The sequence below is a fragment of the Felis catus genome, chromosome E3, assembly GCF_018350175.1.
Source record: "Felis catus isolate Fca126 chromosome E3, F.catus_Fca126_mat1.0, whole genome shotgun sequence".
NCBI classification, from domain to species: domain Eukaryota; kingdom Metazoa; phylum Chordata; class Mammalia; order Carnivora; family Felidae; genus Felis; species Felis catus.
In genome coordinates this window covers 5,175,819-5,202,825 of record NC_058383.1, presented here as the reverse complement: position 1 = coordinate 5,202,825, position 27,007 = coordinate 5,175,819, and the positions used below count along the sequence as shown (strand labels likewise).

At 56.5% G+C, this 27,007-nt stretch overlaps 2 protein-coding genes across 7 annotated transcripts in view; one reads left to right on the top strand and one right to left on the bottom strand.

Moving 5' to 3' along the window:
• The window catches only part of USP42 (ubiquitin specific peptidase 42), a 73,514-nt gene extending 63,706 nt beyond the window's left edge, over positions 1–9,808 (top strand). For 3 of the 4 annotated variants that reach the window (XM_019820405.3, XM_023246644.2, XM_019820404.3), the window contains 6 exons: positions 455–1,168; positions 1,308–1,402; positions 2,936–4,423; positions 5,472–5,773; positions 7,683–7,726; positions 8,799–9,808. In XM_019820405.3, coding sequence (XP_019675964.2) covers positions 455–1,168; positions 1,308–1,402; positions 2,936–4,423; positions 5,472–5,773; positions 7,683–7,690 — 2,607 coding nt within the window. In that variant the 3' untranslated portion in view covers positions 7,691–7,726; positions 8,799–9,808. The remainder of the gene's footprint in view (positions 1–454; positions 1,169–1,307; positions 1,403–2,935; positions 4,424–5,471; positions 5,774–7,682; positions 7,727–8,798) is intronic. The other variant, XM_045048145.1, reaches the window with a different exon arrangement.
• Positions 9,809–9,982: 174 nt separating this feature from the next.
• Positions 9,983–27,007, bottom strand: part of CYTH3 (cytohesin 3) — a 99,555-nt gene continuing 82,530 nt past the window's right edge. For all 3 annotated transcript variants that reach the window (XM_023246645.2, XM_045048148.1, XM_045048147.1), the window contains 9 exons: positions 25,125–25,243; positions 19,218–19,298; positions 18,263–18,375; positions 18,014–18,162; positions 17,764–17,875; positions 13,452–13,528; positions 13,290–13,361; positions 13,053–13,207; positions 9,983–12,772 (listed from right to left, as the gene is read on the bottom strand). In XM_023246645.2, coding sequence (XP_023102413.2) covers positions 12,700–12,772; positions 13,053–13,207; positions 13,290–13,361; positions 13,452–13,528; positions 17,764–17,875; positions 18,014–18,162; positions 18,263–18,375; positions 19,218–19,298; positions 25,125–25,243 — 951 coding nt within the window. In that variant the 3' untranslated portion in view covers positions 9,983–12,699. The remainder of the gene's footprint in view (positions 12,773–13,052; positions 13,208–13,289; positions 13,362–13,451; positions 13,529–17,763; positions 17,876–18,013; positions 18,163–18,262; positions 18,376–19,217; positions 19,299–25,124; positions 25,244–27,007) is intronic.

Sequence of the window (27,007 nt, the reverse complement as noted above, 5' to 3'; positions counted from 1 at the left end):
AGAGGTGACAGGGCAGGCGGGGGGCATGGTGCCTGAAGCGGCTCTGGCGTGTCTGCCCGTGTGACCCGTCTCCCCGGCTCCCTTGGCCAGTGGTAACCCTCCACGGGCTGGCACTCTGTCTGTACGGCATTGGGCTCCCGAGAAACACAACCGAGGTGAACGTACGCGTCTCCGTGCTTCAGGGGGCCTGTTCGTTTCTGTCAGATTGGAGCAGAAAGGATCCGGTCTGGGGTTGCTCTCTGGCAGCAATAGTTGTCCCAGTGTGTTGATTAACCCATGGAAAGTTCATGGTGGTCGGGAGTGGACAAGAGGAGGGGGTGTTTCTCGGTGTGGGGAACTTGGTATTCCAAAAAAGAAAAAGATGAGCAAGATGGGAAGGGCCCCCCACCAGAGTGGGTGCTGTGTCTGTGACCATCCCTGAGGCTCTCAGCAGCTGAGGTCTTCTTTCTTCCAGAACCCACCTCACTTAAATGGGACCGGACCATTGAAAGAAGCACCGAGCAGCTCCATGTCAAGTCCTAGTGGAAATTCCAGTGTCAGCCGGGCCGGGTCTGTTAATGCTTCGACTTCTGTTCAGAACTGGTCCGTTAACAGGCCCTCTGTGATTCCAGAGCATCCCAAGAAACAAAAAATCACGATCAGTATTCACAACAAGTTACCTGTTCGCCAAGGCCAGTCTCAGCCCAGCCTTCACGGCCCTTCTCTGGACACCCCGAGCAAGCCGGTTCCCTCCTCCACCGTCACCAGTTCTGCAATGCAGTCTACCTCGAGCGCATCTATGACAGCAGTTTCTAGCAAAGTCACGAAGCAGATGACCCCGAGTGAGTCCTGTTCTAAGCCTGTGATGAACGGCAAGTCCAAGCTGCGCTCCAGTGTCCTGGTGCCCTACGGTGCCGAGTCGTCCGAGGAGTCTGACGAGGAGGCAAAGGGCCTGGGCAAGGAGAACGGTCTCGGTACGATCGAGAGCTCGAACTCTTCCGTGCAGGATGCTGAAGACGACGAGGCCTCTCCGCTCGAGCTTCGAGAGCCTGTCGCTCTAAATGGTGCTGACAGTCCAGACAGCGACCTGAAAGAGAACGGTCTGCCCTGCGATGGTGCCCGCTGCCCAGTCCAGCCTGCCCTACACTCAGAAAATCCCTTTTCTAAGGCGAACGGTCTTCCCGGAAAGGTGAGCATTTTGGGGGTCAGGCAGGGGGCGGTGGGGGGGGAGCTTTGCCTCGACTCTCACGTACAGCCGTTCGCTTGGCTGGATTTCAGGAGGCGCCCGGCGGCTGCTAGAGCTGAGAGAGCTTTGTTTTTTGTTGTAGTCGATGCCCGCTCCCCTGCCCCCTCTCCCGGAAGACAACATCTTAGAGACCTTCAAACTCGGCAGCAAAGTGAAAGGCGCCACCGAAGAGACAAGGTAAGACGATCAACAGCGAGGCAACGAAACCCCGCGGCGGGTGCGCTCTGTGAACTCTGCGTGAGCCTTCCCGTGAGCCTTGGGGAACCTGCGCGGACCTTACCGTGAACGATGTGAATGACCTGTAGAATGTGTTAAGTGCCTCTTAGGAAAGAAAAAATCTATCGGGCTGATAATTTTTCCATGAAAACGATGTCCTCGAGGTAACATTTCCTCCTGCTCAGCCTCGTGTCTCTGGCTTGGGGATGTCACAGCCCGCTTCTGAATCGGACAGCTAGCACTGACTGTCTCACTTAATCCTTCTAATGACAAACACACTGAAGACTCGTTGAGGGTATAGGGCAGGGCTTCTCGACTCTACCAAGTTGCAAATATTTTGTTATGCTCCTTGTACAATTCTGAAATTGCATTCATAGATGAGGGTGTATCTCCCCATTTAATGTTTTGTTTTTTTAATTGGTATGTATATTTTTTTAATTTTTAATTTTATTTTCTTAATGTTTATTTTTGAGAGAGAGAGAGATGGAGCACAGCAGGGGAGGGGCAGAGAGAGAGGGAGACACAGAATCCCAAGCAGGCTTCGGGCTCTGAGCTGCCAGCACAGAGCCCGACGCGGGGCCCAGACCCACAGACCGCGAGATCAAGACATGAGCCGAACACGAGTCGGATGCCCAGCCGACTGAGCCACCCAGGCGTCCCTCCAGTTTACCTTAAAGAGGAGACAGCCTGAACCCTCAGTGACTTTGTAATGACTCTCCTGTTGTTTCTCTCCTAGTCTAGCTTAGTTTGCCCCCAAATGTAATGTGTGTGAGGATGGCCGTAGATGGTTGTAGAAACACAGCCACGCGTGTATCGTAACGCAGTGGGTGTGTACACGCGGGCTCAAGAATCTCACTGACGTGCTGGAGGTAACTTGTCCTGTACTGATCTCATCTGTGTTCTCTCTCCCAGGTATCTTCCCACAAAAAAGTGGGGCCACTGTAGGGTTTTTATCGTTTGCTGCCAACTTGCATTAACCTTGACGATGCCTCGGGAGCTCTGTAGCAGTCGAGGGCAGAGTTCGTTCACCACAGGAAGGTTTTCTGAAGCCTCCCTGATGGCTCCCAGTTCATAAGTAGTTCAAGGAGCCGTTGGCTCTGTTGGGAGGCAGCAACTCTAGCTCTGAGGCTCAGGAGAGATGCAGGAGGAAAGTCCGAGCCTCCAGCCATCGTCCTGCTTTCCCGATGCCTCATAGGTACTAGGGATTAGAAGTGTATCTGAAGACAGAAGGAGCCTAGAACTGCAGAGTTACCGTAGCTGAGAAGCGGGATAGTAGATGAGCCTCATAGGAAGATTTTTATTTTTATTTAACGAGGGAAAGGGAAAATGCCGAAATTTCCAAAATGGAGAAGCCCCATATCGAGTAGAGCCAGGTATGTTAAAGGCATAGATCATTTAGTCAACGAAGGTCTTGGAAGTTTTTGTCCCCGTGGGCTCTAGAACAATGGAGCCAATGACTGATGTGTCGATTTCTCTGTTTTGCCGGGGCTGCAGTTCACCTGGAACCGAGGAAGGTCCTGCAGAGGGTCCCGGCGCAGAGCTCGAGCCTGGCAGCCCCTCTCCTGATTCCCGGGAGAAACCGGAGACGCTCACGAGTCTTAGCAGCAAATTAAAGAAGGCCTTGCCACCCTCGGACCCCAGCATCCAATCTACCAAAGAAGAAGTCTCTGAAAACATTGCAGCAAAACCCGAGGAGTTTTCGCCCGGTGCCGACGATCTCTGCGGCAGCACCAGGAACGGCGCGGGGGACGATCCGCTCCCTAAGCCGTGCGGCCCCGGGGATTTAACAGACGACCAGAGCAGACCAGCCCAGGCTGCATCAGGGACGCGCACAGACAGCCCGCGGGCCTCGGCCGCCGCCGTGGAGGCGGCGCAGGGTTCGAGCCCAAGTCCCCCGGCTCGTTCCGAGGGCGCCTGCGAGCACGAGCCCTTCTGCGTCAGCGGAGACAAGCGCGCAGACACGGACACGGAGGGCCCTTGGAAGGGCGCGGGCGCGGCCGCCGCCGCCGCCGACCTCCCCTCTCCCCAAGTAGACACGGGTACAGAGCGTCGCTCGGAAGGGGGCCCCGAGCAGAGTCACGGTGAAAAACGTGAAGAAAATAAGGTGGGACAGAAAGTTCCAGATCGCTCTCCGGTTAAGGAAAAAATCGGTATCCTCAGAAGAGTCGACCGAGGACATTATCGCAACCGAAGAGATCGTTCCTCCAGCGGAGAACGCGCGAGGGAGAGCCGGAGCAAGACCGAGGACCGCTACCACCGAAAGCGGCGCTCGTACACGAGGGAGCGGCCCAGGCAGGACCGCTACAGGACGGAGCACTGCGGCGGGAGCCAGCACCACCCCTGCCACGGCGAGCGGGCCAGCCCCGGCGAGCCGCGCTCCCTGGCCAGGTACGGCCACCACCACCCTCGGAGCCGGGGCGGCTCGGAGCAGGAGTGGGGCCGGTACCGCCACTCGGAGGGCGAGCACCCCTGGGCCCGGGAGAAGTACTACCCCGAGAAGCTGCGCTGGGACAAGTGCCGGTATTACCACGACAGGTACGCCCTGTACGCGGCGCGGGAGTGGAGGCCCTTCCACGAGCGCCCGTACGACAAGGCGGCCGCGCCCGGCCGGCCCTACCGGGACTGCTACAGGAGCAGGAAGGGCTGCGAGGCGGCCGCTAAGGGGAAGGGTCGGCACCGCTTCAGCCCCCGCGCCGGCCCGCCCCCCGCGCCCCTCCCCTACCCCGAGAAGCACCCCCACGAGAAGCTCGCGCCTGGAGCCGAAGACGACCCCTGTGACCTCGCCGGCCGGTTTCACGACCACGAGAACGTCAAGTCGCGGAAACGGAGGTACGACAGCCTGGAAAACGGCGACGGTCGCGGAGAAAAGAGAGCCTGGAGAGGCGCACAGAAGGAGCCTTTAGAAGAGCCGAAAGCGAAGAAGCACAAAAAATCAAAGAAGAAAAAGAAATCCAAAGACAAACACCGAGACCGAGATTCCAGGTGAGGGAGAGGCCGCCGGCGCCCCGTGTCCGCTTCCTGCGCCGCGTCCCCACCTCCGCGGGCCCCGGAGTCCCCTGCCGTAGATCTCTGCGGGCTGCAGCCCCGCCTGTAAGCCGTATCTTACTTCACGGGATCGGAAAGTGCCTACAAACCTCTTTTTCCAAAACGATGCCGGTTTAGGTCCGCGCTCGATAATCCGCGGGAGTACGTGTGCGGTGGTCTGTGCGTGAGAACTTGGGAGCCTCTGACCTCGTAACCGGTGTTCGTAATCTTACTCGGCAGACGTAGTTCCCGTTTTCCTACCCGTTAACGTTTCCTGCCAACTCAGGGACCGCCAGGCGGGGCGGGCAGAGGAGGCCACCGTCCCTCGGCGTTTGCCGGCCCGCCGACGGCGCGGGTCCGGGACGAGCACCTGTCGCCTCGGCCTGGTCCGTTCCTCTGGCTCCGTGTCTCAGTTTGCAGTCTAGTCGGGAAGCTTGTTTTTGTATTTTTAAAAAGCTAAACGGGTCAGAGATTGTCTGGAAAATGACTTCTCCGTGACGAGATGACTGAGCACGATGCGGCGTTGCTACGCGTCTTAACTAGAGATGTGACGCCTCTCGAGACGGAGACCCCGGGGCAGGATCACCGGGAGCCGTAGGTAGACAGCCGCCCTTACCCGAGGGGGACCTCCCTCCCTCCTCGGTGCCTGAGGCTCCCGGCAAAAGCATTTTTTCCCCTCAGCCACTGGTTTCAGAGAAGTTAGCGAAACCCTTCCTCTGGACCTGTGGCCGACCACCTCAGCCCCGGGGCAGAGCGGAAGGCAGGGCAGGTGGGGTCCGGGTTGGTGACTTTACACCCGGACACCCGGGACTTGAAAATCCCCTGCGGGCAGCGCAGCACAGCGTCGGGTAGGATTCACCGGCGTGTGTGTGTGTGTGTGTGTGTGTGTGTGTGTGTGTGTGTGTGTGGCGAGGGTCTGCGGTGGCGGGTGCAAGGCCAAGGACCGGGCCTGTCTGAGGCGGTTTTGGTTTTGTGGTGGTTTGAGTTGTGGCTTATTCCTCTGCAGGCATCAGCAGGATTCCGATCTTTCGGTCGCGTGCTCTGATGCCGACCTCCACAGACACAAAAAAAAGAAGAAGAAAAAGAAGAGGCACTCAAGGAAATCCGAGGACTTTGTCAAAGACTCAGAGCCACACCTCCCCAAGGCCGCCAGCCATGAGACTGTTGACCGTTTCCGGAGAACGGACGGCGCTTTCCCCCTCACTGATGGGCCGCCTCTGGAAGGCGTTGGGCCTTTCTGTGAGAAGAGAAAACATTTAAGGATGGGAAGCAGGGATGACAGGTGTCCTCTGTCTGAGTGTGGCCAGGGTAAGAGGCGATACTTGGAATTAAGAATATAGAAACGATTTCTCGCTGACACGCGGGAAGAGACCCTCACGTGGCACGAGAGGGTGGACCCTTCGGTAGGAGCCCCGCCGCCCCGGTCCAGCCCCGGCTCCCAGGCAGAGCGCGGGCTTCGGTGGCGCGGTGTGGGGACCCGGAACCGGTCCCTTAGTGCTGATGGAGAACCTCGGTGACGTGGAGCCGGGCTCAGCAGAGCCTCTGTGACGAGGCCGCTGGAGGTTGTGGCTCTGGGGGTGTGTGTGTGGCTCCCGAAGGACCAGAACTTCTGTTTCTAAGCCATTTCTGATAGAAACGTTTTCACGGTATTTTCTTTCTTAAACCTCTAGACCTCGGAGTGCGAGCTTAAACTCAGTTCGAGGGCTCGGGTCATTAGGAACATCCGCTGTCGCTGTCGGCCGGCCTGGCCTCTCGGGGCACCTGGACTGCGGGGCGCTGGCTCCTGCTGCGCGCTCCCCCCAGGCCGGGGCGCCGCGGGGGCTGGATTCTTACCGCCTTGCGCCGCTGTCTCCGCCCTCTGTCCTCACACCGCACTTAAAGCCGCCCCCGTCCCTCGATCCGGTTTGTGCGGGTGACCCACGGGCCGGGCGAGGTGTCCCCGCTGGTCCCCGTGTGGCCTGCCAGCTAAGAAAGGCTTTCCGGGTTTTAAATGGCTGGAGGCACCCGAAGGGGAAGATGGTTGTCCTCTGGCCTTTTGTACAAACGGCCCCAGACGCCTGAGGTGTGCTCTTGGGACTTTGATGCGTCTTCTTGGTGACCCAGAGGCCCTTTGGTTGTGTGTTTTGAGGGCAGACCGGTCCCTCCAGTGGCATCCGGTCGGTGTGGTTGTTGACCAAGGAGGGACAGATGGGCCCCGAGCGTGAGGGAGGCAGTGTCCCAGCGGGAGGGACATGGGAGGCTCGGGGCAGAGAAGCGTGGCCGTGGCCGGCCAGACGGTGACGCGGGGCCGTTGTCTGTCCTGGGCTTTTTTTAAGGTGTTGATGATACGGAGTTTCAGATCGGTGTCCCGTGACCCTTTTGGTGATTTGGGAAAGGGGCTTGGCCTGGTGAGGGTCAAGTCCCTTCTGACCACAGCCTAGTACTTGGGAGGAAGTGGTGGGCGGTGTCCCAGCCGTTCTGCCTGTTGCCAACCCCCCCCCCCCCCCCCCGCCGGGCTGCAGGTGCCTGGTGAGGACCACGGTCGGTGGCCGCCAGCACACATTGGTGGCTCCGGAGGGAAAACGGGTTGAGTGTGAGCCTGAGCCGTTGGCATTTGGGGGCCACACGTGTGTCCCTAGGGGCTGCGATACACCTCTGTGTTGAGCGGTGGCCCTTTGTGTCCTGGGCGATGGCACTCGAAGGCTGGTGTGCGGTCAGCGCTTCCGGGGAGAGCAGACGGAGGAATCCGCGTGCCTGTCCCATCCTGTCCTCTTCAGGGACAGGGACCACCTGCTTGGCCTTCCATGCCAAACATCCCTGTCTTCTGGCTGAGGATGACAGACCCTGTGGCCCACCTGCCACGTGTCCCCTGTTCCTGGTAACTTGACCTGTCAGACTCCCGTCTTCCGGCCCCACGACACGCTGCCTGGTTTCTTTGGCCTGAGATCCGCTCTCTCCTGCGGGGACAGTGCTGATGGGTGTGGGCGGAGAGGGCCCCGTCCCCACGGGCACGGCGCATCTCAGCCATCACGGAAGGTCTTGTTTCCAGTAGAAGGCTTGGCGACAGCGCGCGCCGGCTCGTCTCGTCCTCGTCCCGTGCGGGGACGGATTTCGGGCAGCGAGCACCCAGCCGCCGAGAAGGGGTTCTGATTGTAATCGCTTGCGCCCACCCAGCAGCAGGCACGAAACATTCTGCAAAACCGTCATTAAAATCTCTTTCCTGATCTTTGCTTTCTAGGTGATTGAAAACTTGGCCTCAAAACAAAAAACTCACTAGTTATGGTAAGCGGTTTTCTATCTGTACGTTTCATAATTGCTTGTGGAGGCGCCGCGGGGACGCAGATGAGGAGTTGGGGGCCTCGGGGACCAGGCGGTGCCGCGGGGAGCAGGTGCGGGAGGCTCCCCCAGGCCGGCGCCGCGCTCAGACCTCGGCCCGCCTCCGCGGGTCCGGCCCCCGTTTCGCCGGGCGGCGCCACCCGGTTCCCTCCTCCTCCCCTCGTCATAAGAAAACGAGGGAGAGCGGAAAGCGCCAGAATCCACACAGACGGAGAAGCCCCTTTCCGCCGCCCGGCCTGCCCCGCCGGCCTAGGAGAGCAGCCCCCCGGAATCGCCATCCTACCCGCGGCCACCGGTCCCCGTGCCTCGGGAGCGAGGGCTTGGCGGACCCCACGCCGGACACGCTCGCCTGCTGGCGCCCGGCCGGGAGCGCCGAGTCCGCGCGCACCCAGAAATCACACTGATTTCGGAAGGACTCGGCGTTATTTGAACGAGGTCGGGGCGCCTCGTGACCGATCGGGACTCGGACGGCGTCCGGCGGGTCGCTCCCGGACCGTGAGGCGGCGGCCCGGGGAGAGAGTAGTGCAGGTCGGCGGCCCGCGTCAGCCGAGGGAGGCGGGAGAGCGTGCCCTTCTCTCCGGAGAGGGGACGTCGTCCCGTGTGGCTCCCAGGCCGCAGGGGGGATTTGAAACGGATCTCACTGAAGTGTCTGCGGAGGATTAACGTGCGGTTAACTAACCTGCTTAGTCCGTGTGTCTTAAGGAAAAGACCGAAGCCTGATTAAGGAATCAGGCTCTTGTCTAGCGAGAGGGGATTTAAGGCCGGAGAGGATTAGCGGCAGCCGGGCTCGGGCCCAGCAGGTGGCTCCCTCCGCACGTCCGTCCGGAACAGCCCGCTTCCTTCTCCGCCCTTCCGGAAGGCAGAGGGCCCGTGGTCGGGAAGAAGCGCTCCCCCGGGGAGCCCGGACCGTGCGGGAAGGCAGGCCCCGACTGGGGTGGTGGCGGGGGAGCCGCCCCGCCGCCCGCCGCCCGCCCCGGGAGGTACTAACGCCCGCTGCTTGCCGCCTCTTGTCTTTCAGATTCAGCGCGTTCAACAGAAGCCATCCCCAACCCAGCTTAAATTATAAATGTAGAAATAACTCTGTTCAAATCTGCGTGGTGCTTCTTTAGTAAATACTGTACAGATTTTACCATGGAGGACTTTTTTTTAGTTTTTACCTTTTCTTAATTCCCCTTATTCCAAACGGACGAACCCTTTCTACAACTGCTGACCGTTGTAAACAGCGTGTACATAAATCCCACGGACAGTGACGCCCTGGACTGGAACATCTCAATGCTGCTTAATCAGACTCAGGTGGACTGCTCGCATTCCATGGAAAAGCTCCTTCAAGCCAGACCTCCGGTGCGAGAGCAGCCGGGAAACCATGGAATTAGTAAAAGTACAAACCAACTGACAGTGTGTATATTTAATTTAAAGACTTATTTAAAGATTCACGAGCTCTCGACTAGACTTGGGAGCAGTCTGTTTTCTGTAATGTCTGATACTAGAAACTAATTCGCTTCATATTTTAGTTGTATTCAAGATTTGAAAATGTATTTTATAGACAAGTTCTGTTTTTGAACTTTGTGGAACTATTCCAATCGATTTACCAGTTATGATGAGTATTTACATTATGAATGTATAATCCAAACATTATTTGTAAAGCCTACAGTATGTTTTTATTACTTAACACTTTTTTATACAGTGTCTCTTGTCTTGACTATGATATTGGAGTCTGAGTTGTCAGCTTGGTCCCTTAAAGTTTCTAGTTACAGACAAAATCATACTGTGATTTTATTTTTAATATGGATATGCTATCAAACTGTGATACACTTATAATTCACTGGTCCTGCATCAGGAGACGGAGTGGGGAAAACTGTATTTAATACAGTTTGTATCTGAATAATCTGTATGGTTTATACAGTTTGTGTTGTTCAGAGATGTCTAAAGTTTGATCTTTGTTTTTTTAAAGATTAAAAAAAGCACTCGCCCCACTGTAAATACACAGCATGTAAAGTTTATATAGTATATAAATGGCAGCAAATTCAACATCTTGTGTCTTCTTCTTTACCGCTGTTTTCCCCGTTTGCGCAGCAGACCCTTCTCACCTGTTCCAGCCCAAGCTGCCCCCTCCCCTCCCCGCCTTCCTGGGCCTGGAGGAGGGGCAGGGAGCAGGCCGCGGGACCCCACAATCTATTTTCAAGAACCAAGTCCCAGACGGTCTTGTCTGAACAACGCCTTTTTTTATTTTGTGAACACGGTATTTGCAATTTGACGGCCATACACCCTCCAATGATACAACAAAACATCGATGACGGGGTATTTCTTCATGCAGGTTGTGGGGGTATATACACTGAATAACAAACACTCCGGAAATCTCTATGTACATTATTTACATATTAACTATATTTACCGTAAATAGAAATGCCTAAGAAAAAAATAAGAAAATGCGAAATCACAACATGTGGTTTCCGGTCTACAACAGACCTAACTTCTCAGCAAAGCACATCTCTATAGATCTATGCATTTTAACTTTTAAAAATATGCATTGCTTTATATGAAGCATTGAATGCTGCTTCATCTATAAATAGCTATTTTGACTCCGTTTGGTACCACGTTAGACTGTTCCAGGATGTGCCGCGATCCCGAAGACACTGACGCTCGCCTGGGTGAGGGTAAACGGAGGCCGGCGGGGCCGTGGCAGCCGCGGTCTTCGGCCCAGAGCACCCCCTTCTCCGCCTCCTGCCCCTGGTCTCCGGAGGGAAGCTTGTCTTTGGCCAGAGTTGGGACTAAAATGCTAGCACTGGGAGGACGTGGGGGCAGGGAGGAGAGACGCGGCCACCGGCCCGCCTGACGGCGTAGCGGGGTGACCGCCGGCTTGCCCCGCGTTAATACTGCCACGCAAAACCCGGAGTCAGAGATCTCACGGAACACTGACCGCAAGTGACAGATTCTAAGCACCACGGCCTCTGCACGGTTCCCGGGAAAAGAGCCATCACGCGAGGCTCCTTCACCGGCGACCAGAGAATTCCTACAGGGGTTTCCCAAAGCTCGCTTCTCCCAACCCTACAGAGGCCAAACCCCGAAGACAGAAAGCCTGTATCCCCAGGGGCCTACCCGGGGCCGAGAGAGGGAGCGCGCCCCCGCGCCAACCACTGATCCCTCGGCGCCCTGGGCGGCCCGGGAGAGGGGCGGGCGGCCCCACTGGTCGGCGACGGTGGGGGCGGCGGGCGCGTGCTCCAGGCGCCATCGGCTTTCGTGGAAGACTGGAGGCCAGAGTTGCATATATACCAGCCAGGCATTTCAAGAATGAGGACTCGCCTTTCTCCAAAACTAAAGTTTCGAATTTGAGGTATCAGGACGGTAACAAAGCCTAAAAGCTTGGGAAGGAAACAAAAAATCAGTTTGAGGCATGTCAGAGAGGCCCGGGCCCAGACCCCTTTGCATCCAGCGTGACTTAAAGCTACGTCAAGGTCAGTGGTGCCGAGGCCAGGGGCCCACGGCCAGTCAGTGTCAGCACCAAGGCAACTCGCAGGGCAGTCACTTCTACTTAAAATCTTCACATAGGTGCCGACGGTCCGGTCCGAGGTCTGCTTTCTGGGACTTTCATTTTGCACACGACAGCTCGTGACCTCTAAAGGGCACAGACACGGGGACCCACCGCCGGAATGTGGCCAAGAGGGTCCCGGCAGCATCCGTCACCGGCCCCGTCCAGAAGAGGCAGAGGCACCGCCCCAGCGCCCAGCAGCCCCCAGCGGCGCCCCCGGCCGGCTCTGAGCCCCGTCCTCCCTCGGGCAGACGTCCTGAGCACCTGTTAGATCATCGGCAGCCTGACAACCGTCTGACGGTGGATCTTCTTAAGTGCCACCACCAGCGTGCATCTGGGCTTTCACGCTATTTACAGGAGACCCTAAGTGCCACGCACCCTCATCCCACAGCGCGCCCCTTCCGTCCTCATGGCAAGAGATTACAGTCTCTAAAAACGAGGAGTAAGATCTGCTCTGGTTGCTCGTCTATTCATTATGCTAAGAGATCTGGTCAAACTAGTAGGTCAGTAAAAGAAGTATCTGTTTTGCCGAAAGGTTTTAAATAGCGAAGACCGGTCCGTCAGTCTGAACCACTCACGGTTGCACTGAACCACACGCAACTGCTGGTTGGCGGCGGTCTCACGGGGCTCAACACACCCCCTGTGACCGCAGCCACAGGATTCACACCCAGAACCAGCACTTACATTGTAACAATTGGCCTTTTTAGAAAGTATCTGTGGGGCCACAGAGTCTGAGCTGATGACGAGACCCCCGGGATCTGGCCCCCTGGAGCCCAGCCCCTGCCCAGAAACGTCCCTCCACCCCAAGGACCACCACGAAAGCACCCCACAAAGCCGCCCACGCCCCCCCCACGCAGGGCGGCAGGTGCACGTATAGACGACTTCTTCAGTGCACAGTATATACTTGCGTCCACGAGTTACATTTATAGCTGCCATTCTAAAAATACTAGTGTTAGAAAGTATCCTTCGTTATAATTTCAGAGTATAAAAAGGCATATAAAAGCTATAATCCTATATATCTGAGAAAAAACTCTGAATAAAAAAGTGGTAGCGTTTCCTTTCTTGTTCAGATATAAAACAGCGGCTTCTGGAACGGCGAACGCTGCCACGGGTGAGCCAAGGGCGGCACGACTGGCACGAGGTTCCCTCGAAGGAGCCGGCAGGTGCCACCGCGGGCTGGGACCGGGAGGAGGGCATCTGGACATCGGCCGCCACGCACAGAACGCTCCTCGGGGGCTCGGGGCGGCGCTCCCACTGCGCACGCGCCGTCTCCAGAGAGGAGGCGGGAGACCGAGGCGGGGCCGGCGGCGCTGGGGGGGTCGGGGGAGGCTCCCAGTCACTTTCCGTCGTGGAGTCTTGGCTTCTGTTTTCACCGGTTCGGGCCAGGAAAGATCTATTTCTTATTGGCAATCCTCCTCTTCCTCGTGGCCAACATGTCATAGAAAGGATCCCTGCTGATGCTCGCTCTGGGGGGGAAGGGGGGGCGGGGGAGGAAACCCTCAGGTGGGAAGAAGGCACCCGCAGCCCTCCAGGCAGAGCAGGCTCGAGCCTCCGCGTCTCTGCGGCCACAGGGCGGGCCCTGCCCTCGGAAGCGCGCGTGCACGCGTACACACGTGCGTGCCCTCCCACAGATGCGTGCGCGCACGTGCACGCCCGCCCACACACGCACGCGCAGGCGTACGGACGTGCGCGCTCGCGCACCGCGAGGACGCGGAGCCTTCGGGCTCGAGCGGGGCCGGCGCGCACCTGATGGACTTCATCCACTCCTCCTTCTCCTCGGGGCTCGGGGCGGAGATCCGGTACACCACGTGGTTGCCCTCCACCACTCGGCCGTCCGCCTCCGTTTTGCAGGCCTTGATGACCTGGCCTTTGTGGCTCGGGTTGTAAAGCTCGAAACAGTTCTGGCGAGACAGACAGAGGGCCGTCAGCGCGCGAGGGGGGCCGCCGCCGCCGGGCCGAGGCGCCAAGGGCAGGGCCGCTTACCGGTTTGCGCGGGTCTTCCACCTCCCTGATGCTGAGGTTTTCCAGGGGGATGATTCCCCTGGGCTCCTTGTCCTACGAGAGAAGAGCGCACAGCCAGCCTCGCTTGGGGCGGCGGCGCAGGGGCCGGGGGCACGGAGGGCGGGCGGCCCGCCCGGTACTCACCGTCGTGTACTCGAAGTAGTAGAGGCAGTTGTCGGTCAGGATGAACCAGCGCCGCTTCCAGGTCTTCACCCGCCCTCCTAAAAGCGGAAGGAGCTCGTGAGCCAGGGCCCGGGGCGGGCACACGACCCGAGGCCTACAAATACCCATTTTCACAAATGCCATCGGGAGCCAGGCCTGGCCTTTAGTTTCCTTCCTGGTGAACCTGTTCGACACTCCGCCCAACGCTCGGCCACGTCCTGGCCAAGCCGTGTGGCCGGGTGCCCTGCAGGCCCCTCTCGGCCCGCTGGCGACAGGAGGGCGCGGCGTGCTGCTGGGGGCCCCGCATGCACCCCCACCGTGGCCCCCTGGGCCGCCTAGGTAACTCAAGTGCATTCCAAACCTGCTTTCGGGAAAAGTTAGTCATGATGAATGGGCTTAATTTCCCCACATGGAAATGACAAGATGAAGTCAGTGCGGCTCCCCGGGGCCTGTCCAGGACGTAATCCCATTACCTCAGGGCTCTGGGTGGCCCTGGGATCCATCAACATCAATTACTCCTCAGTCCAGGGAATTATTAGATTGAATTAATCTCTTAACAAGATACGGGATGCATGTGAAGCGCCCGCGCGCACGCGCGCACACACACACACACACACACACACACACACACACACACATCATCTATCTGCACCTACTCTCCTTTCACTATGGAAAAGGAAGTCCTTTTTTACCCTTAAATATTTGGCACGAACTGGCTTCAATTTCTAGCCCTTACTTTTGACATGAAGTTAAAAAAACAAAACCTGAGAGAAGACGACGCACGTGGTAACAGACTCAAGCAATCCAGGGGCACAAGAAGGGACCCTCCCTGCCCGGTCACTCCCCAAGGTGACAGCCAAGGTCTAGCTCACCACCTCTATCTGGGTGAGTGCCAAGAGGGCTGAGGGACACAGGCATGGAGACAGGACAAGGGGATCATGGGGTGGGGGGGCGTGGGGCGTGGAAGGACAAGAAAGGACACTTGCCAGCTCCCAGGTCCTCCTGGGGCTGAGGCAAGAGAGCGTCCCGGCCCTGGTGTGGGCAGAAACCCCGGCAGGCAAGACACCACCCGCTGTGCGGGGAGAGTCAGGGCCACTGGCCAGGCCCTCGGGAGACCCCTCTGGGGTCCCTCACCCCCTGCCTCACCAGTCAGACACCTGACCTCCTCCCGACGGCCTCAGGCAGGCTGGCTGCATGGGGCACGCCGGGCACAGTGGAGGAAGCCGCAGCCGAGCGGGGAAGGAAGGGCCAGCTGCTGCTCCCCCCAAACCCCCGGCAGACACCCCCCCGGCTCCACGCCCCCCCCCCTTGGGTCCCTGTCATGAGGATCTGACCGTGTGCCGCACCCAGGCCCTTCCTTCAGGTCACACCGTGCTGGCCTGAGCCCCGATGCTCTCGCCAGCACCTGCCGTCCACTGAGCCTCAACGAGCACATTCGTGGGAGAATCCTCCCAGGGGCTCCCCGTGCTGTCCATCTGTCCAGTGCCCCCTCTTCCCTGCGCTCCCGCCACTGGGTCGCTAGGTGGCGGCCTATGTGTTCTGCTCACCCTGAGGCCCTATCGGCGACCCCGTGACCCACCCCCCCTCCCCAGGAGAAGCGGCTTTGCCAGGAAGGCTTCTCAGCATTTTGCCCCTGGGCTCCTACCCTGCTGCTCCTGGGGTTCAGTGGCACGTCTTGGGGAGCCCGATCCCTAGTCCAGTTCTCCTGGCCAAGGGGCCTCCCAGCCCCATCCCAGGTACCCGTGCAGCACAGAGAGCAGGCTGGCGTCACACCCCTGGGCTCAGAGATTTGGCTGCAGGGAACAGACAGGCTCTGCTTCTGTGTTTCTGGCTGAGCTTCGGGAGACAGGGACACATGCCACACCACGCACCCCTGCAGAAAGGAGCCTGGCTTCCCCACCCCGTGAACCTCCTCCTAGTTCCATGGCCGTTCCCAGGCACACGCACACGCACACCCCGCAACACACACTCCACGTGACAGTTCAGCTCTGATCCGCGTTCCTGTGTTTTCAACACAACCGACTCGTTCTCAAAACTTGGTGACTATGAGGCACTTCGCTGATCCGTAAGCAACACTACAATGTTCCTACGCTCCCGCAAAACATCCAGGCCTTTCGAAAGTGCCACCTGCCCTAAGACTAAGCTTATGACGGGAAACAATGAAGTAAGGTCAGGCGGTGACCTCCGTCCCGATTTGCGTGGGTGCACGGAGCACACATTTCCTACGCCCGTGCTGTAGGCCTGTGGCCAAGCGCCTCCGGGTCGGGGCCTAGATCTGCCCTGTGCTGGGTGGGGGCCCAGAGCCGAGCGCAGCAAGAGCACCCTGGCCAAACCAACTCATCTTCAGCATCGGCTTCCAGATTGACTGCTTTCTTGGTCCTCAGAGCCCAACACCAGCCACTGTCCCTGCTGGCCAGGCCAGCGTCAGAACTGCTGGGAGGCAGCCCACGGGCGGGACTGTGTGTAGGCCCCAGCAGCTCCGGGGACACCAGTCCCCTGCGAAGTCCACTCTCTGGCTGCAGCTCTGCCAACAGAGGGGCCGTCCGGGACGGGGAGGCAGCAGCGGGCTTGCTGTGCGTCTGGGGAGGGGGCTCCCGGGCAGTCTCTCGGCTGGCCGGCGGGTGACCAATCACCACTAGCTTAGTGACTGCGGGACCACCACCTCTCACGCATGCGCACACGGCGGTGGAGCGCGGAAGGAGCCCGCTGCCCGGGGCTCCTCGGCGCCCACTCACCACCCAGCTGGCTCTGTCCCCTAAGGGTGCTCTGGACGCGGGTTCTGTGGCCCGATTAGATGAGTAGCCAGGACACAGGCTGGGGTGCAAGCCCTGGTGTGCCTTTACGCCCATCGTTTTGTTCTGTCTAGAAGCAGGTCCGTCTCCCACGGGTGCTGAGGCCACACCAGCTGCCGGGCGGGCTTGTGCCGTCACTGCCCTTCGAGGGGCGTTCCCTGGCAACGCAGGGCCGGGAGGGGCCCGGGTGCTGCTGCGGGGGTTTTGGACACGTCCCTGCTCTGGCCTCCCCTGGGGGCCCCAGAACTGATACGACCAGAGAGTCAGATGCATCTCAAAGGGGACTCAGGCCTTCAGGTCCACGGCTACGGCTCTGGGTTTCTAGGCCAAGGTCCAGAACTCTCCCAAACCTCAGCGCAGCCAGAGAAAAGTCAGAGCAAGACCCCAAACCCGAACGGCGGAGCCATGGCCTTCACAGGCCTTCACGCCTCTTTACCCTCCCCTTGATGAAAACCACAAAATCGCCGGACTTCTCTCAAGCCTGGTCTCCTACAACGTGCTCTCAGAGTGCCCGGATGACGTACAGTTGTGACGTGTCACAGAAAGGCCGAGATCCCACCCCACCCCACCCAGTGTAAAAATAAAACAAAAAAACCCTCCTACCAATTTCTAAAATTGCCCAGAAAATATCACCGCTATTCTATTTCTGTGTCAATGGTTACGAATCCTTTTGACCATCCCCAGGCCCTGTCCAGGGGTGGTGCAGACATGCGCTGTTTGGTTAGTATGAGAGGCACCCGGTGAGGCACGAAATTGGAGATGACCAGCAGGCTCGTGGCCGCTCGGGCCCTAAAGACACAGAGGGGCAAGCTCGTTCCCACGTGGCATTCCCCATGCGCTCCCGGGCGCAGAAAGGCTGGCATTCCGGCCACCCCAGGGCTGTGGGTGTCACATTCACTGCACCCTGCATGACGCTAACCCCAGCAAGTCCAAAGCCACATGGGTCAGATGAATGGCAGCCACAAATCAAAGCTTCACACAGACCAACGGGGGAGAGAGAACGAGAGAGGAGTGAGCAGCTAGGGGAGGGCAGGAAGCCACTGGGTACGTACCTCCTAACGCAGAACAAGCAGGGACAGCCCGTCACAGAACAGAAAGGTGGGAGCCACAGGCAGAAGGAAAACAAGAAGGCACATTTAAACCACGCATCAAAAATCAGCCACACCAAACCAAGAGAGAGGCACGCAGGTTCTCGCAGGAAATGCACCTGCATCTGGTGCAGAAAACTGCCTTGGGTGTATCTGGATGCTAACTGAGCAGTTTTCTGGGACGCTCGTGCAGCCCGGGCGTTATTCTCCGCCGTGGACACGGACAGGATGGCCTCGTGCGGACAGGGCGGGGCTCAAAGCGGCAGCCATCGAGTCTGGGGCGAGCGGCCGGCCGCCGCGGGCGGACTCGGCCCATCGGCCTTCGCCTTTAACGTTTCTGCCTTTGGTCGGGGGCCTTGGCTGCCGAGGGCTGGGGGCTCCGAGCGCGGGTCCCGCCCGCCGGCCGCCACTCACCCAGCTTCAGGAGCCAGCCCTCGCGGTCGGGGTTGAAGAACGTGTGCGTCAGGTCGTTGCCGTCGTCCTCCGGGATCTTAAACGGCTCGTTCTTGATGCTCTCGTACAGGTTCTGTGAGGAACACAGGCCACGGGGAGCTCAGGGATGCGGGCGGGGGAGAAAGGGCCCATCTGCACCACGTCCCCAAGGGTGGCAGGCACCGGGCTCGGTGGAGTGAGGGCCGGTGCAGGGCCCGGGAGCGGGGCTCACCCGCAGCAGCTCCTCTGGGAGGTCTCCTCCCTCGTTGATGCCGCGGTTCATGGTGACGAAGCGCTCGGCTGTGGGCTTGTCCCGCACGTTGTGGTTGTGGAGGCTGGTGTTGAGCATGATGATGGCGAAGGACAGCACGTAGCAGGTGTCTGAAAGGGCAGAGGGCGCAGGGGCGCTCAGCCGTCCGCCAGGCCAGCGGGGCCTGGGCAGAGGGCTCTGGTGGGGCGCCGGGACCCGGCCCTCACCGACCTGTGGACTGGAAGACGCCCGGGTTGCACAGGCAGTAGCGGGACGCGAACGCCTCCATCATGCGGTCGATTTTCTGAGCCTCACCCGGAAGTCGGAAGCTCCACAGGAACTGCCTGCGGAGAAATGGACAGGAGGGGACGATGGCGTTTCCACGGTAAAGGCTGCTGGGTGCGGGGACACAGGACAGCAGGGCGGCCGGCAGAGGGACCTGGGGTGCTGGGGGCAGCCCGGCACCACTCACTACAGGGCCGGCTGGCATCCCCACCCGGAAGCCCCGGCTCTAGGCCCCGCGACTGACCAGCTGGAGCCAGACCCGACGGAGCCTGTGTGGCCCTGGCTCAGCGCACAGCCATCGGAGCCCCAGCGGGGGGCACCGGAGAAGGAAACGGATGCTGTCAGCGCTGCAGAAGAGCGGAGTGTACGGGATGGTGCCTCAAGGGCACAACCAGAGGGATGACCGGGCACTTCCACGGCAGCGGCCAGCGTGGCTCAGGGCCACGCAGGAGTGTCTGAGGGCCATCCTCCCCCACTCAGCCTGATACGCAGTGACACCTGGCTTTACCGGGACAAGACAGGGACCAGGGGGCCGCCTCTGATGGCTGAGCATCCACAGGTTTGCTGTCACACCTGGGGGGTGGGGGGCACGCGCAGGGAAGGTACCCACGAGGCTGCTGATTTAGACCAAATGCAGCAAGAAGCGGGCCTGTACCCAGGTGGCACAGAGACTGAGCCGCAGAGCTTTCTGGGAAGAAAGTGCGCACCTGACTGTCAAATACCAGGGGAGAGCACAGAAGAGCAAAGGGGCTGGGGCCAGAGTGCACACCGGCGGTCCCACCAGGGCAGGCACCAGCTGGGTCCGAGAGTGCCTGTCGCGGGCCTCTGTGCTGTGAGCACCCGGCCTCTGGCTGCAGCTGCCCCCCACCTTCTCGAGAACAGCCGAGGCTCCAACACTTACCTTAAGGCTTGGACGAGGTTCAGATCAGCAAACTCATGGAGCTCGACAAACGCTTGAAGAACTTTAATGTTGAAATCGTCCCTGGGAAAGAAAGCAAATGCGGTCCGAGGCCAATGCACAGGATTTCAATCCTTTCAAAAGGAAGACATTTCCTACAGCAAACGTTTGTGGTTTTTCATGCCGCGTAACTCAAAGTTAGGATCGGCGTGACGGCACGTCTGGTCTCAGGCTTCGGGCAGAAGGGACTCGACAGGACATTAGTTTACATCACAGTCAGTGCGGCCAGGGTAGGGAGGCCGTCGGGACACCCCAGGCGGCTGCCAGAGCCATGCCCAGACCCTGCGGCAGCACAGGGCCCAAAGGGCAAGATGCACGTGGTCTCCTGAGTTTCCTGAGCAGCGGCCTCCGACAGCGTCCATGCTTCACAGGTGGGCTGAGGGGGCCCAGTAGCTGGGTCAGTTTGGAAGAGCTTTTAAAACCAAACTAAGCGTGAGAATAAAGGGCCTGAACTTTTACATAAACGTGAAAGAGGCCAACAATGTGCTTCGCTGGGACTGGGATTTCACTCCACACTGCTTCCCCAGGTTATGGTCACAAGGGACAGTAAGGACACCTCAGGCAGAGAAACGCTGTAGCTGCCACAGGGCGGTGTGGCCTCGGCAAGGCCGCAGCCACAAGTCAGGGGTCCGCCTTCCCCTCGGAGATGCCAGGCCAGTGCGCCATCAGTCAACCACAAGGAACGGCTGTGGCTCAGCGCCACCAGCAAAGGGAACCCCGGCAGCCACCCGCAGGGCTGTGCGGGGCACCGGCTCAGAGCACTTTACCCTCCTTTCCCTGAGCTCAGCGGCCGGCCGGGGGGAAGCTGCTGAGGCCGTGGGGTCCTGCGCACACGGGGCACTAATGGAGCGCCCCAGGAAGCAGCGGGCTCACGGCCCATGAGCACCAGTGACAAAGCCCGGGGAGCAGGCCCAACACCACAGGGGTTGGCCAATGGCCTGAGGAGATGGCACCAGGGCGCCAGTAAGGGCGCGGTCCGGTGGGAGCACCCCAGGAATGGCAGCAGGCAGCCAGGTTAGAGCCACAAGGGTCTGCGTTAAAGGCCAACCCCCACCCACTGTCCCAACGCCTGCCTCTTGGCAAGAGGACAGCCGGGTTATCACACGCCCCCAGGGAAGGAGCTAGGGGCCTCCAGACCCGAGGGCGGGACCAGAGAGGAAAATCAAGCCCTACTCCAGCTGCCTATTTGTCCTCCGTTGAGGGGCGCTCCTGAGGCTCAGTCCTGGGTCTACTCTTCAGCTCCAGCCACACTCCCCACGGATTTAAACACCACCTCTGAGCCAGCCACGCTGGGGCTTCTGTCTCCTGCGGGCCCCTTCTCTGAACCTTCCACCTGGATGCCCCCCACCCCGGCCCCCAAGGGGTCAACCGGCCCCAATGACCACGCCCACAGCTGCTGCTGGTCCCTGTTGACGGTGGCTCCACCGCCAGAACTTCCCGCCAGCTCGACCTCAAACCCAGCTCGACCTCAAACCCGGAACCTGAGCACTTCTCACCCCGACCCCACCGCCGACCCCGCTCCCCCCAGCCTGATGGGAGCCACTCCCTGCTGGCCCCACTGCTTCTGCTGTTGCTCACCCACCACTCAACAGTCTATTCCAGAGTGGTCGGCTCGAGTTGTGACTCAGACCATGTCCTTCCCTGTCCCCCCAGGAATGGACAGAGGGCGCCATCGTCACCCTGAGAACCTCTGTCACCCTCCCCCTCCCTCTGTTCCAGCCACACGGCCCCAAACACACTAGGCAAGGCACGCTCCCACCCATGACCCTCTGCCTGTCCTGCTGGCCTCCAACACAACACTTGCCTGCAGAACACCCTCGTCCCCTCTCTGCCCTTGCACAAACATCATGTTGTCAATGACAGGACCCTGACCAGCCCATCACAACCGGCTCCTAACACCCCTACCTCAGCTCACCCAAAGCCCTTATGCGCCTCTACTCCGCCCCATCACCTTCCAACAAAGGACAGAACCGGTTTTCGTATTTATCATGCTTATCACGTAATGCCTGTATCGTTCTGGCAGATTACAGCTCCCCGAGTGGGCGAATGCTTTTTTTTTTTTTTTTTTTTAAACACAACCCATGGGCCTAAAACAGAGCCTGGCACGGACTCAGAACTTCGCGTTTTTTGGAACTCAAATCCTGCAGGCACTCAGTATTTGTAGCCTACAGGAAATTGCCAGACTGCACTTCGCACAAGTTCTGCAGTTAATCTCACATGCCTGCCAGAGAGCGGCGGAGAGCTCAGACTCAGGCCCTCATGGAAGCTGAGGTTCAAGGAGGTGCCACAATCCCCGGGTCACTCATCAGGTTTTGTGGTTTGGTTTTGTTTTTGTCCTTTTTAGCAGCTCCATTCAAACCTAATTCCCACTCCATACAACTGTCCAATTTCAAGGGTACCATTCGATGGTTCCAAGCGTATCTGTGCAACCATCACCACAATCCATTCCTGAATACTTTTAACACCCCAAAAAGAAACCCCAGCCCCTTCTCCTCGCCCTCTGCCAGCCCCAGGCAACCACTGGTCTGCTCTTTGTCTGTGTGAATTCACCTCTTCTGAGCGCTCCATATAAACGGAGGAACACAATACGTGGTCTTCGTGACTGGCTTCTTGTACGATCTTAGTGTGTTCGTCCAGATTGCGGCTCGTATCAGGCCTCTGCTTCTCCTCGCTGCCACGTAATACCCCACCGTATGGACATAGCACATCGTGTTCGTCCGTCAGCTGAGGGATATCTGAGTTGACGGATCTGAACGGTTTCCACTCTTTGGCTATCAAGAATTAGGTGGCTATGAACATTTGTGCACAAGCATTTGTGCACACATAGGTTTTTACTTCTCTTGGGTATAAACCCGGGTCACACGGTGACTTTAGTATTTTCAGGAAGTGCCACAGCCACTTTTTATCCAACTGGCAGCGTATGACTGATTTCTCCACATCCTTGGCAACATTTTTTTTTTAACGTATGTTCATTTTTGAGAGAGGGGCACAGCGCAAACAGGGGAGTGGCAGAGAGAAAGAGGGAGACACAGAATCTTAACGGTCTTTTAAAATTATTATTATAGACACCCCAGTAGATGTCAAGTAGTATCCCACTGTGGTTTTGATCAGCTCCCTGACAGCTAATGATGTTGACCATCCCATCATGTGCTTATTAGCCATTCTCCTTATGACCTTATCATAAACTGATTTATGGATCCTCTTGGGAGAAACATCTATTCAGAGACTTTGCTCATTTTATAATTGTCTTTTTTATTATTGAGTGGTTAAGACTTCTTCATATATTCTGGATAGAAGTCTGTATCGGATTTATATATGATTTATAAAAAAATTTCTCCCATTCTGTGGGCTGCCTCTTCACATTCTTGATGAGGTCCTATGAAGCACAAGAGTTTTCAAGTTTGATGATATCCATTTTATCTATATTTTTCTTTTGCTGTTTATGTTTTTGGAGTCACATCTAAGAAACTCTTGCCTAATCCAAAGTCACAAAAATTTACCCCTATGTTTTCCTCTAAGCGTTCTATAGTTTTCCTTCTTATGTGTAGGTCTTTGATCCATTTTAATTTTTGCGTACAGTGAGTGGTCCAGTAATATTCTTCCGCACGTGGACATCCAGCTGTATCAGACCATTGGTTGAAAAGACTATTGTTAGGATGCCTAGGTGGCTCAGTCATTTAAGCACCCAACTTCGGCTCAGGTCATGATCTCGCAGTTTGTGGGTTCGAGCCCCACGTAGGGCTCTGTGCTGACAGCTCAGAGCCTGGAAACTGCTTTGGATTCTGTGTCTCCCCCTCTCTCCATCCCTCCCACCCTCCCTCCCTCCCTCTCTAAAAACAAACATTTAAAAAAAAAGCCATTCTTTCCCCCGCTGAACCATCTTGACATCTTTATTGAAAATCCTTTGGACAGTAAATGTGAGGGTTTATTTCTAGGTTCTCAATTCCATTCCATGACCTATAAGTCTATCTTTATGCCAGTACCACCCCATCTTGATTACTGTAGCTTCAGTCTGTCAAAAAATGTGAGTTCTGCAACTTTGTTCTTCTTTTTCATGATTGTGGCTACTTTCGTTCCCATAAATGTCTACGTTAATTTTGGGATGAGTTTGTCAACTTCTACAAAGAAATTAGCTGGGTTTTCATAGGGAATGAGTTAAATCTATAGATCAATGTAGGTGGTATTGTCCTCTTTGCAATACTAAGTCTTCCTATCCTTGAACATGGGATATCTTTCTTTCCGTCTATGCAGGCCTTTTCATTTTTTTTTCAATGTTTCGTAGTTCACAGTAAAAATTTTGTACTATGTTAAATTTACTCCTAAGGGTTTTATTCTTTTTAATATTATTACAAAATGGAGCTGTTTTCTTAATGTCTCTTCCAAATTTGTTCATTGCTACCATTTACAACTACAATTGAATTTGACATACTGGTCTTGTAACCTGCAGCCGTACTGAACTTGTTAGTTCTAATGTTTTTAGTGATTCCTCAGGATTTTCTACACAGTGATTATGTCCTCTGCAAGCCAAGTTTTATTTCTTACTTTCCAAACTAGATGCTTTTTAATTTCTTTTTCCTGCCTAACTAGAACTGACAGTACCATGTTGAAGAGAAGTGGTGAGAGCAGTCAACCTTATCTTGTTCTTGCTCTAAGGAGAAAGCATGACGTGAACTTGGGGGTGTCACAGGTACCCAACATCATGTCGAGGAAGTTCCTTTCTTCTCCTGGTTTGTTGAATGCTTTTGTCACGAGTCAGTAAATGCTGTCATATGCCTCTCCAGCATCTATTGAGATGATCATGTGGGTTTTGCGCTTTATTGTACTGATACAGTATATTACTTTGACTTTTGTATGCTACACTAACCTTGCATTCATGGGGATGAAAGTACAGGTATATGGTCATTTTTATATATTGCTGGATTTGATTAACTAATATTTACTTGAGGGTTTTTGCCCTAACAGTCATAGGGGACACTGCTATCTAGGTTGTAGATACTCCTCTGTAGGAGAGACAGAGAGAAACAGAGCACAAGTGAGGTAGGGGCAGAGAGAGAGGGAGACACAGAATCCAAAGCAGGCTCCAGGCTCTGAGCTGTCAGCACGGAGCCTGACACAGGGCTCGAACCCACAAACCGTGAGATCATGACCTGAGCCAAAGTCGGATGCTTAACCAATGGAGCCAGCCAGATGCCCCCGTAGGTTTTTTAAAACTGTGGCCTCATAGAATGAGTTGGGAAGTGTTCTGCTTTCCGCCTTTGATCGTTTCAAAAAGCTAGAAACAGAAACCACCCTGGTTGAGCAACCAGTGGGCTTTTGTTTAAAAATGCTCATTTGGTCCTTGACCAGAACCTGCTTTTGCGTATTTGGGGGCTGTGCTGCCTTACTTAGACTTCTGCCCTCGGCTCTGCTAAGCAGGTCAAAGAGACCTTTAAGTGGAGAAGGCTGGGAACGTAGATCTGACCAGCTGCTCACCATTTAAAAAATTAACTAACTTCCTACCTTCATTCATACCCGCAAGTAACAGGGGTAGGAAAACCACCAGGAAATCTGGTGCATTTCTGGACCAAACATGAAAAGAAGACGAAGATGCCTTCTGAGGTTCGGAGAAGAGGCAGCGCCGTCTTCAGTTCTGCTGTGGCTCCCTGAGCGAAGTTCCAGAGAGCACAGACCCGCACCTGGCTCCCAAAGAGGCACCCCTCTCCCCTCTCAGGGCAGAGGAGAGGACGGGATGGGACTGAGCAAACCATTCCTGGGGAGCAGCACGTGTGCCCCCAGGCCCACAGGCAACTGAGACAGACCCTGATGTGGAGGGTGGACCCAGGTCAGGCTGCTCCTTCTCCTTCCACTTACCTCTCACCCAGATAGTCCCCGATCACGGTCTTATTTAGGCCTTCTCCTTTATACAGGAACTGGGCCACGTCCTCTGGGGAGCTCTGCAGCAGGTCATTCTCTATTAGAAACTGAATTCCCTGAAGAACATAAGGAAGGAAGCTCTCGTTAGGAGGGTCGCCCAGACTCCTTTGCAAAGACAGAAAGACATCTAGAGTGATGATCTCACCGGCTGGGCCAGGCAAAAATAACAGCACGCTCGGATTCTCACTCACACCCCATAGGACATTGTGTCCACCAGAGAAAAGCAAGTTCATTCCTCCTGGAAACTTAACAGGCTAAAAGGCAAATAAACAGGTTGCTGGACAAACCATTACAAGGAAGTTCTTAGAGATTTTAAAGGCAGAGGTAATAACAGCACTGAATTTCCCAAGCTCAGAAGAACAAATCTGCCGTGTGTGCACAAGAGGAACGCGTTGTACGTGGTCAGCCAAGCCAGGCCCTCCAAAGCTCCCCTTTTTCCTTGCCTTTCCTCACTAAATAATCACTTTCCCAGCCTCCCTTGTAACTAGAAGTGACCTTGTGACCTTGTAGCTAGAACTGACAGATCTGGTCAGAAAGCAGTCTGCAGGGAGGACCTGGGAAGGTGGTGCCTTCTTGATAAAAAGGGGCTCACAAGCAGACACCGCTCCTTCTTCCTCCTTCCTGCCGCGAATGCAGATGTGATGGCGGGAACCGTCACGGCCACCGGACGAAGGGAAAGGCCCAGACCAACACAGGGCCTGGGTCCTGACACTTGGGAGCCACTTGTCACACTGCAGCCACCTCTGCTGTGTGAGCAAACAGTGCGCTGTGCAAGCTGTGTTTACAAGACTTTCTGTCCGCTGTGGCTGAATGTGTTCACTGATCCCTGGGCCACCGAGTCTAAGCCACTGAAAATTCATGCCCGCTTGAAGGCCTTAAAGGGCACAGGTGACGACGTCTAAGTGAAGACTGCAGAGGGGCTGCTCTGCCCAAATTAGCCTTGCTCATCCCGGAGTAGTCCTGATAAGACTGAATTAGTTGTGCTCATCCTGGAAAAGTTCTAATAATACTGAAATTTTACCTCGGACACAGCTTCTGAGCTGATTTCGAGATCCATGCCGGCAAAGCTCTTAAGGGAATTCTCTCATCTCTTTGCTACAGATTCGGAGGTGATTTTCCAGATGAAACTCTCAGTGCCCGGGACCTGGGCTCCCTCACACCACATGGTCCATGCTGAGCGGTCAGCACGGAGTCAGACACGGGGCTCGAAACCACAAATGCCAAGATCATGACCTGAGTCGAAGTCTGGTGCTTAACCAACTGGGCCACCTAGACGCCCCACCACATGGTCCATCTGAAGTCTCAGTTTTTCAAACACGTGAATGTCCACAGCGGCCTTATTTAGAATTCCCCAAAACTGGCAACAACCCAACATCCAATCAGTGAGGAGAGAGAAACCTATTCTGGTAGATTCCATATGATGGAACACTACACAGCAGTGAGACAGAACAAACGCACTACATGGAACAATCTGACAGGCGTGATATGGAGTAAAAGGACGACACAGAGAGGACCTTAATTCCATTTACATCAAGTTCAAGACAAACAACACTGCTCTGTGGGGACAGAGTGGAATTCGCTCACCAAGAGGAGACACAGACAGACACTCCTAATGCCCCCCAACCACATCTTGCTCTGGGTCACACGAGAATTTTAATTTGTAAGAATTCGTCAAGCTGTGCACTCAAACTTTGCGCACCATATGCTGTTCTTCAAAAAATAAAAAAGTTTACCAAAAACTCAGTGTGTCTGACTATCCCAAATTAACTCTCGTCTATTTCTGGTGGGAGCTGAAGCGAGCACAGACCCCCTGGGTACCG